At 38.6% G+C, this 18,049-nt stretch overlaps 1 protein-coding gene and 1 pseudogene across 1 annotated transcript in view; both read right to left on the bottom strand.

Annotated features, from left to right (window-relative positions):
• Nucleotides 1-2,249: 2,249 nt before the first annotated feature.
• PELI2 (pellino E3 ubiquitin protein ligase family member 2) overlaps nucleotides 2,250-18,049 on the bottom strand; it is a 199,534-nt gene continuing 183,734 nt past the window's right edge. The window contains exon 6 of the mRNA XM_027554188.1: nucleotides 2,250-6,982. Within this exon, the coding sequence (XP_027409989.1) occupies nucleotides 6,416-6,982 (567 nt within the window). The 3' untranslated portion in view covers nucleotides 2,250-6,415. The remainder of the gene's footprint in view (nucleotides 6,983-18,049) is intronic.
• Nucleotides 8,492-9,679, bottom strand: LOC113900419 (annotated as a pseudogene).

The raw sequence follows: 18,049 nt of genomic DNA, 5'->3' as shown, positions 1-18,049 counted from the left end.
GCACTCGGGTAGTCCTCAGAGGCGCAGACTCAGTTGGGCCTGCGTTTTGTGCTCTTCCCAGGTCCGAGCAGCTCAGGTGATGAGGTGTTCGGCGAGCGCCAATGCTGCGACTTATCGCCTCCCCGCCACTCGGTTATCTGGGTGTAAAACCGGCGCACCTTCTCAGGCAGATGTTGATCGTCCAGACCCCCAAGAAGTTTTAGTTAGCAAAGAAGCCTGCTTACAGTTTTATAGATAATGTCTCTCTGGGGCTGCGATTGCCCCCTTCCGGCTCTGGCTGCCTGTCACCGGAGGGGGAAGGTCTGCAGCCGGCTATCTCTGTTCAGTCCTTTGTTCCGTGCGTGGGCCTGGCGGTCTTAGGTTAGGGCTGGCTTTTCGCGTGGTAGATATCCCAGTCTGGTTTGCTAGCCCAAATTATTTCGCTCAGATAGCGCTCAGGGTATTCAGGCCAGATTCTTACTCTCAGCGATGCAGCCCGTTCCGCGCCTCCCTGCCCAGCCCCCGCTTGCTAATGGCGGATGCAGGCATCTGCGCTGCTTTTCCGCTGGGGGAGTTACCGTAGGGCTCGCAATCTGCAAGTTTTAATTGTTTATTTATTTTTTCTCCCTGTTATGTTGCCCTCTGTGCTTCCAAAGCTCGGCACAGATTCGGCAGTGAGAAGGTTTCCCGGTGTTTGGAAACTTCTCTCTTTTTAAGATTCCCTTCCCGGGACAGAACTCCGTCCCTCCCTCTTTTGTCTCTTTTTTTTGTCTTTAATATTTTTTCCTACCTCCTTTCGAAGAGTTGGGTTGCTTTTCTGGGTGCCTGATGTCCTCTGCCGGCATTCAGAAGTTGTTTTGTGGAATTTACTCGACGTTTAAATGCTCTTTTGATGAATTTGTGGGGTGAGAAACTGTTCTCCCCGTCCTACTCCTCCGCCATCTTGGCTCCTCCCCCCCATTTTATAATTCTACCAACAGTGCATGAAAATTCCAATTTTTCAACACACTCTGAACACTTGTAACTGTCTTTCTGATTTTAGCTATTGTTACCAAATCCAAGCTTGGTCTGTTTGCCGCATGACAGGCAAATAATCAGGAGATGAGGTATTGAGACAAGGAATAGAACGGAACAGTGACTTTATTTGAAAAGCCGGGCATCTGAGAAGATGGCAGATAAGTGTTTCTAGTCTTATCAGGGTCTGGATGCTAGTATCTTTTGTAGAACAGAGAGAGGGACAAGGTGAGGAAGTAAAAAATGCCATTAGCCTTGCAGAATATCTCCTGGATTAACCAGCAGTGGGGAGGGGCCGGGATAACTTTTTTTTCCTGCAACCTTTCACAAGTGGGCAGGGTCAAAATGTCTCCCTGTGAGCTGAACAAAGGCACCTTAGTTAAACTTTGAGACAGAGGGGCGGGTTTCCCATTTCAGGCAGAGAGGCAGGCCATTATGTATGCTTACAGCTTACAGACAGCATCCTTTCAGTGATTATAGTAAAAAAAGCAATGGAGAGCAAAGGCTAAAGTAAAACAAATCCAACAAGGAGTCAGATTCTGTTCTTCCCTTGCTACTCTCACAGTGGGTATGAAGTGGTATTTTTCTGGTTTTTCACTTGCATTTCTCTGATACCTAATATTCCTGGTTATCTGTACATGCTTATTGGTCATTTGTGTATCCTTTTTGGAAAAATACCTATTCAGATCTTTTGACTGTTTTTAAACTGGGCCATCTGTCCTTTTCTTGATGAGTTTTGAGATCTCCAGGTGTTCTGGATACTATTTCCTTATTAGATATGATTTCCAAATATTTTCTCCCATTGTATGGGTTGTCTTTTTACTTTTGACAAAGTGTAAAGGACAGTGTCCTTTGAAACACAAAATATTTTAGTTTTGAAGTCCAATTTATTTTCTTTTGTTGCTTGTGTTTTTGATGTTTAAGAACTCAATGACTAAGGTCACAAAGGTTTATTCTTCTACAGTTTTTGCTCTGTCCATTTTGAGTTAATTTTTGTATACTGTGTGCGGAAGGGGTCCAACTTCATTCTTTTGCATGTGAATATCTAGGTATCCCAGCTCCATCTGTTAAATACTCTTCTTTCCCCACTAAATTGTTCTCATAAATCTAGATTTAAATAGGTATTGTGCAGAATATAAAACAATGATCAGCTCAACTGTTTGGGATCAACCTGAAAGTTTGAAAAATGCAGAAGTCAAGTCTACTTTTATATCTACTTCCTATTGAACAGTCTGATAAAGACAATGACTCACAAAGATACCGAGATCCATTTAATAGTTTTTGAAGATTTTTTTCCTGTAAAATGGCTTGTATTTCCACAGATACAATAGTGAAGAAATAAACTTTTCAATTTGACATGAAATATAAAAGAACAGTTTTACAAATATATCCATAAAATTTAACTGCTCATAACACTATACATGGTAAATATGACCACCCTCTTAGCTTCTAGACTATTTAATACAGAGAAACAATCTGTCATCTCAGCTAAAAAGAAACAACTTCCCTTTTATCGAGTTTTTGTTTGTTTAGAAATAGTTAAGTAGAACTGGAAAAATATTTGCTTTTCCCTATCTTCCTCTAGGGATTCTGCATAAGGGTGAAAACTTGAGAGGATATTAGTTTTACTAAAAAGAAATACTGAACCTTCTGTTTTACTGCTTCAATAATGCTTACATTCTTTTAAAAAGGTTCTGGAGTTGTCTTACTGGTCTTTGACTGGGTCATAAAGAAATGATAACAGAGCCATGCTCTCCTTCTAGCACTCAAGGAGGAACTTCATACCCTCTGCCCACGAAGGCTAAACTGTGGAGATGTAAGAGCTACAGCCAAAAGAACAGAGCTGGATCCGGCTTAAAATCAAGATTCTGTTGTTTGTCTATCAGAAATTCCACTGTTAAAAGGCAGGATTGCATGAAGCTGACAAGTGTTTTTTAGCCAGCATTAACAACATCGTGATCATATATCCTTTCAATCCAAAGAACAGAATGGATTTAAAAAGGAACATTGATCAAAATCATAGAACTGCAGGTAACAACTCTGTAACCTATGTTACACTTAAATTAAGGAGAAAACATGCTCCTTTTTAAACTCTCAAAAAGTGCCCAAATAACAATACTGAGCTCCCAAACAGCAGGGGTTGAAAAAAAATTTTTTTAATGTAAGCAAAAATAAAGCACTGAAGCTTTATGAAGAAAAGAGTTCTCCTCAACTTTGATAATATAGTAGATGTAATAACTTAAAAGTAATTTCCCTACTGATCCTGGAAATAAATTCTACTACAATCATGTGTATGCCAGTTCTTGGCATATTTCTGCATCCAGATTCATTAGTCTCCTTAATGGAGCCCATCATTTTTCCAATGGCTTTCTCCTTTCTTTAAACCCTAACCCTGAAATTCTATAACCAGTTATGTCACGTGGCTTCCCTGAGGCACAAAGGTACCAAACTCTATAATTAACTATCGAGGAATGATAAATATGCTATTTATATTAAAAGACTTTAATTCTTTTGGGCTACAGTTAGAAAAAAAAACCAGAAAGCATAATACTTACTCTGCCATGTGAACTGTAGCCCTTCTTGCAAAAAGTGAAACCAAATAAGGAAAATGTAGAGTTGCAGCATGCATGACCTGGCAGCACCGATTAGTGATAATAAAAAAAAATTCCAGGCTAGAAAAATATTCAGAGTTGTATCCCATTAACTCTGAACCTTTTTTTTTCTTTTTCTTCTTCTTTTTTGGCAATAAACTGGCATAAACAACTGGGGGTGGGGGGCGGTGGGTGGAAAACTATGGGAATACATCACTGGGGTTTTTCTGGAAATGTAGTCACAAAAGGCATTTTGGTCAGGCTGAGATCAGGATAATTAGTCTGCAATTTCCTATGTATACACCTGGGAAGTGGGATTTGTCCTTGAATGTGATGTCAAGCAAGACATAACAACAGGCATGACCTCTGAGAAGTTACCTTTTCTGAACTATATGACTCTACTCTGAGCTAGAGTTCTTTATTCTCACAAATGAAATTGCTCTCAAATATGGGGAGTAGGGGGAGTCTCATTAATCAACGTTAGCAGATCTTACTGGAAGTGGCCAAGATGAGCCTGGCTTCCTTCTACAGAGGTGTGACCTAGCTGTGGTTCCCCAGGCAGGGGAAAGGGAACCTCACTTGGAAGTCAGAAGAAAAGATGTGGGTGGCACTAACAGAGGGTGGGTCACTGTTACCCCTTCCAAGAGCTTGGAATCTTTTACCCAAGTTTACTAAAATTCAAAGCTTTCAAGTTGGAACATAACTATTTTGGGGCATCAGCATAGGCTGATGTAGAAGTACTACACTTTAACTACTATAGTCCTTGAAATAGAAAATTATATCAGATGGTGACTTTTTGGGAAAAAAAAGTTTTTGATAGTCTTGCATCTAGAAAGGCTAAGATATTACCTATTTATCTTACAAGATGCTTTTTAAGGTATCAAGACTCCTCAAATCACCTTCTTCATATGGCAAGAAAAGGGACTGTGTGCTTCCTGCATCATTTTGTGGAGCCTAAAGCGGCACAGATTGCATTGGTAAAAGCTAACCATGGGAGACTCTGGGTATGTCAAAAGGCATTCGATATTCTGGGCAATTTCATTTTTTTGTTTCATTCTCTATCTGCAGGTTGAGCAAGCTATACAGAATACAGTAAGCTATCAATAAGAGGACTGTTGTTGGATTTTCACAGCACTTAAAAATTACCAAAACAAAACCACCTCATCATAAACAATAATCTCCACTAAGAAGTAAAGCTATTTGAAAACTTAGAGGCTGAACTTTTTATATATTAAATCAACTTAAGCAGCAGCAATCAAGATGAATAGATCTTATCATGTTAAGGAAAAGGGCTTTCAAAATGGGTTAGAACAAGTGAAAATAGGCAAAATATTTGCCAGCAGGCAAACCATGGAAAAATCCAATTAGAACAGGAATACAGTATATTAGAATCATATAAATTATATATCTTTACAAAGGTTAAAAAAATGCGGCACGAATCTGCAATGGTCAATTTAAGAGGATGTTAATTTAAACAGTTGCTCCATGTGGCAGGAAGCTTTCATCCCAGCCAGCTCTGGCAGGGGCATGTCCTGAAGGATCTTTGCATCATGGGAATGGTGATACACTGGTACCGAGCACAGAGAACGAACATCCAAGAATTATTATTCAAAAATGAAATGAAACTAACAGAGAGGGCTGGTGGAGCTCATATGAAATTCTGATTTAATTATTCCTCAGTAAACACTCATTTGCTCTCTCGAAATCAGGAATTTCAAATGCTCTCTGCAGATGTACCACTTGGTGTTGTGTATCTAATGATTACATTTAAATTTAGTTTGATTTGCAAACATTTTCAAAACTTACAGGGCTCTGTAAGCTGCAGTGGAAGGCGACAGATGGCAGAAGGGGAGCGAACAAAACTGACTGCATCGTTGTAACATGTTGCTTTTAAGTTCACAGAATTTTGGCTTTCTTAAGAAAAACTTAGGAAACCCCAACAAGTGGTTTTAAAGAGTAAAACCTTATTTCTAATCACTCTTCAATTACTCGGTAAGCAAATGAACTTGATATTATATAACCTGGGCCATGTTTCCTGCTGCAATAATCACCTTCATTTAATGAATGTTTAATAAGAGTTGTTACATTTTAATCAACCAAATAGTTCTACCCATGCAAGATGAGTGTCAGGGACACAGACCATGGCAGATCAAAAGGCAGACCAAAAAGTTATAGAAAATTCTTTGTTTGAAATGCCAAGGGATTTGATGAATGTGTGTATAAAGTAATTAAATTCCACTGAAGTTAAAAGAAATAATAATAATGACAACATATTCCCTCCCCTCAAAAGAAAAATTTAAAAAGCCCCAGATTTCAAAACAACCACCTGTACTTAAGGTCTCCTGTCCCCAACATCATCTTACAGAGCCACTCTTTTGGCATCTAGTCAGATTCTAATCTGTATTAAGTATTTCCAGACATGGCATGACTACAACCTATACCACGCAGCACCGAAGGTTGCAATTAAGAGCCAACAACTTTTGAATACATTTCTTCTGGAGTTTTAAAATAGGATTTAAACTCCAGTCCCAGTTTACCAAAGAAACCCCAAGGTTGAAATGAAAGCATGGCATTTTAAATCCAATTGTTACAAAGGTATTACGGTTTAATCAAGCACACTTCAATGATGATGCCGCTGTTTTGAGCATGCAACACACCACTTTTATGGTCAATGCCTGGCATGTTTCATCACCGTGCCCCTCTTTCTTCCTAGCTTCAGGACCCCCCCCCCTCCCCCAAATAAACGGCATTATAAAAAGGTAAAATCTAGAGTTAGTGGCAAAATCTTCACAGTAACTTGTTAATAAAGTCATTGATGGCTCTTGAGGGCATCAATCAACTGGACCTTGGAAAATCAATTTGATGCAGTTCTGTTCCCCAAGCAGCTGTGTGGCACAGAAAGGGCAGGCGGCATGAAAGGCGTGAGTTCCGTGAGGCAGCGGGATCTGAGACCAATATTTCGCAGACTTCTCTGAGCACACGTGTCCACAAGGGGTGAAAGCATGAGTGGGCGGTCCCGCGTCTACGTAGAAGCCCGCCTCGCAGCCGAGCCAGAGCGGCACGTAGGGGCCCACAGTCCTGCACATGGGACACTCCCTCTCGTTGGCCTCCGTGTCGCTGCGATGGCCCCAGTTGTGGTAGCCGTGCACGTGGCCGCAGCTGAGGTACGCCCAGGGCTGCTTCTCCTCCACCACCTCTTTTCTGTTGATGCTGGGGAAGGCTAAGGTGTTGAGCCCCACTGGACACTGCGGCCGCGCCGCATTGATCTCCTGCCGCAGGGCTTCGATGTGCTTCTGGGTTGGGGTGTGAAAGAGGCCATCTGCTGTTCTCCAGAGCAGGGTGGCCCCGCACAGGTCGATGAGGGAGCCATCCTGCAGGACGTTGGTCTCAGTTTCCACCTACAAGTTTGACAGACATGTCTTTTTAAAGCAAAAATTGGCAAATCTTGCCAGTGTTCTTTCCTCTTAAAGATCAGCTATGAAATAAAAACGAGGCAGTTTATCCCACAGCCTCCTTGAAAACTAGGAGGGTAACTAGCCCCTCTGAGCCTCCCTTTCCTCATCTGAACATTGGATATAAATCATATATGTGATACATAATAAAGGCACAAGCTTGAATACACTTAATTTTACATGTTCAATTAATGGAGTGGTTTATTTTTCTTTTAAAAAATCATTTTAATTGGAGGATAATTACTATGGTTGTAACTGTAGTGGTTATTTTAACAAACTTCACAAGTCTCCTTCGATTTTTATTTTTCCTCCTCAATAGCACACCACCTCCTTGGTCTCATAAGGCATAGGAGATGTCCAACCAGTTCATCTGGTGAAGACTTATGCTGATTTCGACCACAGTCAATTCAGAAGACCCTTGGTGGGCCTTGCAATAAACACTGCACTGCTGCCAGTGACTCCTGGTGACCTTTAGCTTCACACGATCTATCATTCAGCCTGCATTCCTAAGGTTTGAAGCAGAAACATTTACTGTGAGCTTCAGAACATCATTTAAAAGACTGGCAGTGCTACATACCAAGTGCTCACAGGACTGATTAACAGCTGACACGCAGCACAGTTAGACATGGTCCACAGAAACCTCATCCCTGCCTCCGTGTGCCACCTGCGCTCTATGGATGCACTCAGGTGAACTGCCCTCTGGCACGTGCATGAGTCCCCTCTGCCTAGAATTCTCTGTCTGGGCTCACCCCATCCTAGTCTACCCCAGGGCCTGGCAAACTCCCACTCATCATTCAAGGCTTACTTGGATGGCACTTTGCCTAGAAGTTGTCCTTTAATAATGAAAGCAGTCCTTCCCTAAAAAAGTATCAAATACTGTTAGAAAAAGGTAAAATCCCAACAAAATGATAGATCTTAATATTTTACAGGAAAAACACAGAGACAGGTTTTCAATAGCCTTTAAGTTGCTGAATCTCTCTCCTCACTCCACCGCCCCCCCTGAACACCTCCTGATCTCCTCCCTTCTTGCTAGATGTCAGGAGTCTCCCTTGTCCCTTGACAACAGATAATTCTCAGGGGAGGTTTCATCTCTGCATGAAACTGGGTAAGAACACTGCTGGGGTAATAAATTGGAGTTTGGGTCACATTTTTTTTCCCCCCTTATGATTACTTTTTATTCATTGCTTTTTGTTTATATCAGTGATACATACATATATATATCTATTCTTCTAAAAATTATTTTTAATTAAAGGATAATTGATTTACAATTTGTATTGGTTTCCACCAAACATCAACATTAATCAGCCATAGGTATATTTATGTCCCCTCCCTCTTGAACATCCCTCCCAAAATTCTTTTCCCATTTAGGTTATTACAGAATATTGAGCAGAGTTCCCTGTTGTATACAGTAGGTCCTTGTTGGTTAATCTATTTTAAATATAGTAGTGTGTTTATGTCAATCCCAAATTCCCAATTTGTCCCTCCCCCTACCTTTCCCATTTGGTAACCACAGGTGTGTTTTCTACTTCTGTGAGTTTGTTCGTCTCGTAAGTAAGGGCATTTGTATCACTTTTTAAAAGATTCCTCATGTAATAGAATATCAGGATATTTGTCTTTCTCTTCTTACTTACTTCAGTTAGTATGATAATCTCCAAGTTTATACATCTTGCAATAACCTTGAAATGAGGTTATTTCATTCTTTTTAAGAACTAAGTAATATTCCACTGTATATATGTACATCTCTCTCTCTTTTTTTTTTTATAAAATGTTTAATTTATTGGTCTTTGGGGAAATCTGATGCATCACCAGTGTATTACAACTGAGCCATTAATCTTGTAGCTTCATCAACATTAACTGCTGTTTTCATGACACTGCTAACAAATCAGCTGTTTCTGCAGAGGTTCAAGGGAAAGGCCTTTTGAGAAGTTTGCAACTTTCTTTTCTTTATCTACAAAAGCTTTATTCACTCTGGTAACTTTTTCATCATTCGCAATGTTTATCTTCTTATGATTAGTGGCAACTGGTTTTGCTTTATTTTTAACCTTAAAGCTTTTTTGGCTGGCTGTGTGGAATACATTCCTAGACTTCTGCCCTAGTAGTTTGTTCTTGGCCATGGTCTCTCACCAGACCTCCAATACCCTTGTGCAGTTGGCTCAAGTTCCAGGTGACACTATCTCAAACCACAGCTTCTTTATCCATTCATTTGTTGACATTTAGATTGTTTCCATGTCTTGGCTATTGTAAACAGTGCTGCAGTGAACACTGGGGTATATGTGTCCTTCCAAATCATGAATTTCTCTAGATGTATGCCCAGAAGTAGAATTGTTGAATCACACGGTAACTCTTTTAGATTTTTACCTGGAGAATCCCATGGATGGAGGAGCCTGGCAGGCTACAGTTCATGGTCGCAGAGAGTCAGACATGACTAAGGGACTAACACTTTCGTTTTCACATTATCAACACTGTAGGAGAGTTCCTTCCCTTTCCTCTACATCCTCTCCAGCATGTACTGTTTGTAGATTTTTTGATGGCCATTCAGACTGGTCTCAGGTGATATGTCATTTTGATCTTCATTTCTCTAATAATTAGTGATGGTAAACATCTTTTCATGTACCTGTTTGCCATTGGTCTGTCTTCTTTGGAGAAATGTCTTCTCAGTTTTTGATTTTATTTTTTTTTTTTGATATTGAGTTTCATGAGCTGTTTGTAAATTTTGGAGATTAATTCCTTGTGGGGTGCATCATTTACAAATATTTTCTCCCATTCTATGGATTGTGTCATTTTGTTTATGGTTTTCTTTGCTGTGCAAAAGTTTTTGAGTTTAGTTAGGTACCATTTGTTTATTTTTGTTTTTATTTTTGTTATTCTAGGAGACAGTGCTGAAAAAAAATATTGCTATGATTTTTGTCAGTGTTCTGCCTATATTTTCCTGCAAGAGTTTTGTACTTTTAGGTCTTTAACCCATTTTGAGTTTATTTTGTGTATGGTATTAAAGAATGTTCTAATTTCATTATTTTACATGTAGCTGTTCAGTTCTCCTTATAAAAGAATATTTTTCCTCCATCATATAGTTTTGTCTCCTTTGATATAGATTAATTGACCATAGGTACCTAAGATTGTTTCTGGATCTTCTATCTTGTTTCATTGATGTATATTTCTGTTTTTGCACCAGTACCATACTGTTCTTATGACTGTACTTTTGTAGTATAGTCTAAAGATGGGGAAACTGATTCCTCTGGCTCTGTACTTCTTTCTCAAGATTGCTTTGACTATTTACAGTCTTTTGTGTTTCCATAAAGATTTCTAGTTCTATGAAAAATGCCATAGGTAATTTGATAGAGATTGCATTAAATCTGTAGATTGCCTTGGCTAGTATGGCCATTTTCATAATATTGATTCTTTTAATCCAAGAACATGATATACTTTTCCATCTGTCTGCATCATCTTTGTTTTCTTTCATCAGTGTCTTATGGTTTTTAGAATATAGGTTTTTGCTTCCTTAGGTAGATTTATTCTTATGTATTTTATTCTTTTTGATGTGATGATAAATGGAATTGTTTCTTTAATTTCTGTTTCTAATCTTTTGTTGTTAGTGTATAGAAATGCAACAGATTTCTATGCATTAATTTTGTATCCTGCAACTTTACAAATTCACTGATGAGCTCTAGTAGTTTTCTAGTAGCATCTTAGGATGCTAAGGATTTGCTATGTACAGAATCATGTCCTCTTCAAACAGTGACAGTTTTACTTTTTTTACAGTTTGGATTCCATTGTTTATTTATTCTGATTGCTGTGGCTAGGACTTCCAAAATTATGCTGAATAGAAGTGGTGAGAGTGGACCTCCTTGTCTTATTCCTGATCTTAGAGGAAATACTTTCAGCTTTTCATTGTTGAGTGTGATGTTAGCTGTGGGTTTGTCATATATCATCACCTTTATTATGTTGCGATATGTTCCTTCTGTGGTCACTCTCTGAAGCGTTTTTATCCAAAATGGATGTTGACTATTATCAAAAGCTTTTTCTGCATCTTTTGAGATGATCATATGATTTATATTCTTCAGTTTGTTGATGTGGTATATCACACTGACTGATTTGCTGATATTGAAAAATTCTTGCATCCCTGATATAAATCCCACTTGATCATAGTGTATGATCCTTTTACTGTATTGTTGGAGTAGGTTTGCTAGTGTTTTGTTCAGGATTTTTGCCTCTGTATTGATTATATTTGCCTGTGGTTTTCTTTTTGCATGTATGATATCTATCTGGTTTTGGAATCAGGGTAACGGTGGCCTCAGAGGATGAATTCAGAAGTGTTCCTTCCTCTGCAATTTTTTGGAGTAGTTTCAAAAGGATAAGTATTAACTCATCTCTAAATGGTAGAATTCACCTGTGAAGCCATCTGGTCCTGGTCTTTTGCTTCTTGGAAGTTTTAAAATTACTGACTCAATTTCTGCACTGTTAATTGGTCTGTTCATTTTTTTCTATTTTTCCTTGGTTTAGTTTTGGGAGAGTGTACCTTTTAAAGAATTTGTCCAATTCTTCTAGATTATCCATTTTGCTGGCATATAGTTGCATATAGTAGTCTCTTTTGATCCTTTGTATTTCTGTGGTGTGGTTGTAATTTCTCCGTTTTCATTTGTGATTGTAATAATTTGGGCCCTCTCCCCTTTTTCTCCTTTTTTTAATCGTCTACAATTGCTCTACAATATTGTGTTAGTTTCTGTTGTACAAGGACGTGAATCATGTGATATATATATATCCCCTCCCTCTTGGACCTTCCTCCCACTCCCTTATCTCACCCATCTATGTCATCACAGAGCAACAAGCTGAGCTCCCTGTGATATACAGCAGCTTCCCACTAGCCATCTGTTCTACACATGGTAGTGTATATATGTCATTACTAATCTCCGAATTCGTCAAACCCTCCCCTTCACCCCCCCGCATCCACATGTGTGTTCTCTATGTCTGTGCCTCCATTCCTGCCCTGCTAATAGGTTCACCTGTACCATTTTTCTAAATTCCACACATATGTATTACTATACAATATTTGTTTTTCTGACTTCACTCTGTATGACAGACTCTAGGTCCATCCACATCCCTACAAATGACCCAACTTCATTCCTTTTTATGGCTAATAATCCATTGCATATATGTACCATGTTTTCTTTATCCATTCATCTGTTGATGGACATTTAGGTTGCTTCTATGTCCTGGCTATTGTAAGCAGTGCTGCAATGAACACTAGGGTACTTGTATCTTTTTGAATTATGGTTTTCTCAGGGTGAATGCCCAGTAGTGGGATTGCTGGATCATATGACAAACTATTTTTAGTTTTTTAAGGAACCTCCATATTGTTCTCCATAATGGCTGTTCAATTTACATTCCTACCAACACTGCAAGAACGTTCTCTTTTCTCCACATCCTCTCTAGCATTTATTGTTTGTAGATTTTTTTTGATGATGGCTATTCTGACCAGTGTGAGGTGATACTTCATTGTAGTTTTGATTTGCATTTCTCTAATAATTAGTGATGTTGAGCATCTTTCCACGAGCCTCTTGCCCATTTGTATGTCATTTTTGAGGAAATGTCTATCTAGGTCTTCCCATTTTTTGATTGGGTTGTTTTTTGTTTTGATATTAAACTGCATGAGCTGCTTATTTTGGAGACTAATCCTCCAAAGCAACTGTCTTTGTCAGTTGCTTCATTTGCAAATATCTTCTCCCATTCTGAGGGTTATCTTTTCATCTTGTTTATCATTTCCTTTGCTGTCCACAAGCTTTTAAGTTTAATTAGGTCCTATTTGTTTACTTTTAATTTTTATTATAGTAGGTAGGTCAAAAAAGATCTTTCTGTGATTTATATCAAAGAGTGTTTTTCCTGTATTTTCCTCTGTGTGTTTTATAGTGTCTAATCTAACATTTAGGTCTTTAATTCACTTTGAGTTTATTTTTGAATATGGTGTTAAAAGAATGTTCTAATTTCATTCTTTTACATGTAGCCGCCTGGTTTTCCCCAGGACTAATTTATTGAAGAAATTATTCTCCATTGTATATTCTTACCTCCTTTGTCACAGATTGGGTAACACAAGTTTGTGAGTTTATCTTTGGGTTTCTATCTTGTACCATTGATCTATATTTCTGTTTTTGTGCCAGTATCATATTGTCTTGATTACTGTAGCTTTACAGTATAGTCTGAAGTCAGGGAGTTTGATTTTCCCAGTTCCACTTTTCTTTCTCAAGATTGCTTTGGCTATTCGGGGTCTTTTGAGTTTCTATACCAATTGTAAATTTTGGGGGTTCTAATTCTGTTAAAAATGCCATTGGTAACTTAATAGGGATTGCATTGAATCTGTAGATTGCTTTGGGTGATATAGTCATTTTCACAATATTGATTCTTTTATTCAAGAACATGGTGTATCCCTCCCCATCTGTGTCATCTTTGGTTTCTTTCATCAGTGCTTTATTGTTTGAGTACAGTCTTTTGCCTTCTTAGGTAGGTTTATTTCTAGGTATTTTATTCTTTTTGGTGCAGTGGTTATGGCATTGTCTCCTTAAATTCTTGTTATCTTTCATTGTTAATGTATAGGAATGCAATAAGTTTCTATGTATTAATTTTGTGCCCTGCAGCTTTACCAAATTCATTGATGAGCTCAAGCAGTTTTCAGATGCATCATTAAGATTTTCTGTGTACAGTTATCATGTCATTTGCAAACAGTGACAGTTTTACTTCTTTCCCAATTTGTATTCCTTTTACTTCTATTTCTTCTCTGATTGCTGTGGCTAGGACTTCCAAAACTATATGGAATAACAGTAGTGAGAGTGGACACCTTGTCTTGTTCCAGAACTTAGAGGAAATGGTTTCATTTTTCACCATTGAGAATGATGTTTGCTGCGGGTTTGTTGTATATGGGGTTTATTATGTTGAGGTTTGTTGTTGTTCAGCCGCTAAGTCATGTCCAACTCTTTATGACGCCATGGACTGTAGTATGCTCATGTCCATTGAATCAGTGATGCTATCTACATCTCATGCTCTGCTGCCCTCTTTTTCTTTTGTCTTCAATCTTTCCCAGCATCAGTCTTTTCCAGTGAGCCGGCTTCTCATGTCAGGTGGCCAAAATATCAGAGTTTTAGCATCAGTCCTTGCAATGAATATTCAGGGTTGATTTCCTTTAGGACTGATTGGTTTGATCTCCTTGCTCTCCAAGAGACTCTCAAGAGTCTTCTCCGGAACCACAATTCAAAAGTATCAGTTCTTCAGTGCTCAGCCTTCCTTATGTTCTAACTCTCACATCTGTATATGACTACTGGAAAAACCATAGCTTTGACTATATGAACCTTTGCTGGCAAAGTGATGTCTCTGCTTTTTAATACACTGTCTAGGTTTTGTCATAGCTTTCCTTCTAAGAAGCAAGCATCTTTTAATTTCATGGCTGCAGTATGTTGAGATAGGTTCTCCTTATGCCCACTTTCTGGAGAGTTTTCTTTTTTTTTAAATCATAAATGGGTGTTGAATTTTGTCAAAAGCTTTTTATACATTTATTGAGATAAGCATATGGTTTTTATTCTTTAATTGTTAATATGTCGTATCACATTGGTTGATTTGCATATATTGAAGAATCCTTGCATCCTTGGGATAAATCCCACTTGATCATGATGTGATCCTTTTAATTTGTTGTTATATTCTGTTAGCTAGTATTTTGTTGCAAATTTCTGTGTCTATGTCAGTGATATTGGTCTGTAATTTTCTTTTTTGTGATATCTTTGTCTGGTTTTAGTATCAGGGTGATGGTCACCTTGTAGAATGAGTTTGGGATGTTGTTTCCTCTGCAGTTTATTGGAAGAGTTTGAGCAGGATGTGTTAGCTCTTTTTTAAATGCTTGATAGAATTTCTCTGTGAAGCCATCTGGTCCTGGACTTTTGTTTGTTGGAAGATTTTAAATTACACTTTCAATTTCATTACTTGTGATTGGTCTGTTTATATTTTCTATTTCTTTCTAGTTCTGTCTGAGAAAGTTGTTTTGTACAGTTCTTCCAGGTTATCCAATATAGTCGCTTAAGATCTTTGCATTTCTGCAGTGTCAGTTGTAATTTCTTCTTTTTCATTTCTAATTTCACTGATTTGAATTCTCTCCTTTTTTCTTGATGATTCTGGCTAAAGGTTTATAAATTTTATCTCCTCAAAGAACCAAATTTTAGTTTTATTTATCTTTGATATTATTTTCTTTTTCTCTATTTCATTTATTTCTGCTCTGATCTTTATGATTTCTTTCCTTCTAGTAACTTTGGGGTTTGCTTTTGTTCTTCTTTCTCCAGTTGCTTTAGGTGTAAGGTTAGATTGTTTGTTTGAGATTTTTCCTGTTTCTTGAGGTGAGACTAAATTGTTGTTAACTTCCTTCTTAGGATTGCTTTTTGCTGTTGGCCCAGATAGTAAAGAATCTTCCAGCAGTGCAGGAGACCTAGGTTTGATCCCTCGGTTGGGAAGATGCCCTGGAGAAGGGAATGGCTGCCCACTCCAGTATTCTTTCTTGGATGATCCCATGGACAGAGATACCTGGTAGGCTACAGTCCATGGGGTTGCAAACAGTTGAACATGACTGAGCAACTAACACAGTAATATACAGAGTTAGGATTGTTGTGCTTCCATTGTGATTTGTTTCTATGTATTTTTTAATTTCCTCTTTTATTTCTTCAGTGATTTCTTGGTTATTTAGTAGTGTTTAACCTCCACGTGTTTGTGTTTTTTACAGTTTTCTTTTTCTTGTGATTGATTTCTAATCTCATAGCATTGTGACTGGAAAAGATGCCTGATATGATTTCAATTTTCTTACATTTACCGAGGCTTGATTTGTGATTAAAGGTGGGATCTCTCTTGGAGAATGTTCCATGTTAATTCTATTGCTTGAGAAGAAAGTCTATTCTGCTTTTAGGTGGAATTTCCTATAAATATCAATCTAGTGTGGACTACTGTGTCATTTAAAGTTTTATTTCCTTATTTTCTGTCTAGATCTGTCCATTGTATAAATATGGTGTTGATGTCCCCTACTATTATTGGGTTACTGTTGATTTACCCTTTTATGGTTGTTAGCATTTGCTTTATGTATCGTGGTGCTTCTATATTGGGTATATAAATATTTATAATTTGTTATATCTTCTTAGATCGATCCCTTGATTATTATGTAGTGATCTTCCTTGTTCTTATAAAGTCATTATTTTAAAGTCTATTTTATCTGTTGAGTATTGCTCCAGCTTTCTTTTTCTATCTCTTCACTTTAAGTCTGTATGTGTCCTAGGTCTGAAGTGGGTTTCTTGTAGACAACATAACATATATACAGGTCTTGTTTTTGTACCCATTCAGCCAGTCTGTGTTTTTTGGTTACATACATTTAAATCCATTTATATTCAAGGTAAATATCAATATTTTGTCTTTAATTTTTGTCAATTTTATTACTATGTATCTTGGCATGTCTCTCTGGGTTTATTCTACCTGGGACTCCCATGCTTCCTGGACTTAGGCGACTGTTTCTTTCCCATGATAGGGAAGTTTTCAGCTACTATCTCTTCAAATATTTTCTCAAGTCCTTTCTCTTCTCCATCTGGGACCCCTATAATGTGAATGTTGGTGCATTTAATTTTGTCCTGGAGGTCTCTTAGATTGTCCTCATTTCTTTTTATTCTTTTATTCTGTCCCACAGCAGTGATTTCTACCGATTCCTTCTATTGTATTGTTCATTTCAATTATTGTATTGTTCTTCTGTTTTAGGTCTTTGTCAAACATTTCTTTTATCTTCTTAGTGTGTGCTTCCATTCTTTTCCTGAGATCCCTTGGTCATCTTTACTATCATTACTGTGAATTGTTTTGGGTAGATCTCCACTTCGCTTAGTTGTTCTTCTGGGGTTGTATCTGTTCCTCTGTCTGGGGTATATTCCTCCCTCTGACATCTCATTTTGTGTAGCTTTCTGTGATTGCAGTGTGTATTCTGAAAGATGCAAGGTTGTAGTTCTTGTTTCTGCTATCTACCCCCTGGTGAATAAGGCTGGTCTTAAGAGGCTTGTGCAGGCTTCCTAGTGGGAGGGACTGCTTCCTGGCCACTGCTGGGTGGAGCTGAGTTTTATCCCTCTGGTACACAGGGTCATGTCAAGGGATATGTTGAGCAGGCAGCTATGTGTTCAGGAGACTTTAAGCAGCCTGTCTCCTACTGAGGAGGGCTGTGATCCCACCCTGTTGGTTGTTTGGCATCCCAGCAATGGAGCCTACAGGCTGTTGGGTAGGGCTAGGTTTTCATGAAAAAATGGCAGCCTTCAGGAGGGCTCATGCCAATGAGTACTCCTCAGAACTACCACTGCCAGTGTCTCTGTCCCCACAGTGAGCCACAGTTGCTCCCTACACAGGAACTCTTTTGATACCAGCAGGTAGGTCTAGTCAGGCCCCTAAGTGGTCATTGTTTCCCATTCCCCCCTCCCCCAAATGCCTCCCGGGTTCTGATATGCACAAGACCTTGTGTATGCCCTCCAAGAATGGAGATTCTGTTTCCCCCAGTCCTGTGGAAGTCCTGTGATCAAAGCCCACTGGCCTTGAAAGCCAGATGCTGTGGGGACTCCTCCTCCTGTTGCCAGAACCCCAGGCTGGGGAGCCTACTGTGTGGCTCAGAAGTCTCACTCTTGTGGGAGAACCAAATATAATTATTTTCTAGTTTGTGGGACAGCCACCCAGTGGGTATTGGATTTGATTTTATTACTACTGTGCCCCTTCTACCACTCCACTGGGGCTTCCCTTTTCACTGGATGTAGGATATCTTTTGTGGTAGGTTCTGGGGGGTTTTATTTTGTTGTTGTTGTTGTTGATGACTGTTTAATAGTTCATTGTGATTTTCACTTTTCGTACAAAGAGGTGAGCTCATATTCTATCATCTTGTCTCTGCCCCCTTAGCCAGGTGGAACAACCTTTTTCCTTCCTGCAAGAAAGTTCTTGGTAAATAACGTAACTTTTGAGTCTATGGTCTCTTATTTTCCACAT

The sequence above is a fragment of the Bos indicus x Bos taurus genome, chromosome 10 (assembly GCF_003369695.1).
Source record: "Bos indicus x Bos taurus breed Angus x Brahman F1 hybrid chromosome 10, Bos_hybrid_MaternalHap_v2.0, whole genome shotgun sequence".
Taxonomy (NCBI): Eukaryota; Metazoa; Chordata; class Mammalia; order Artiodactyla; family Bovidae; genus Bos; species Bos indicus x Bos taurus.
The sequence above is the reverse complement of the archived record's forward strand: the minus strand, read 5'-3'. Positions and strand labels throughout refer to the sequence as shown.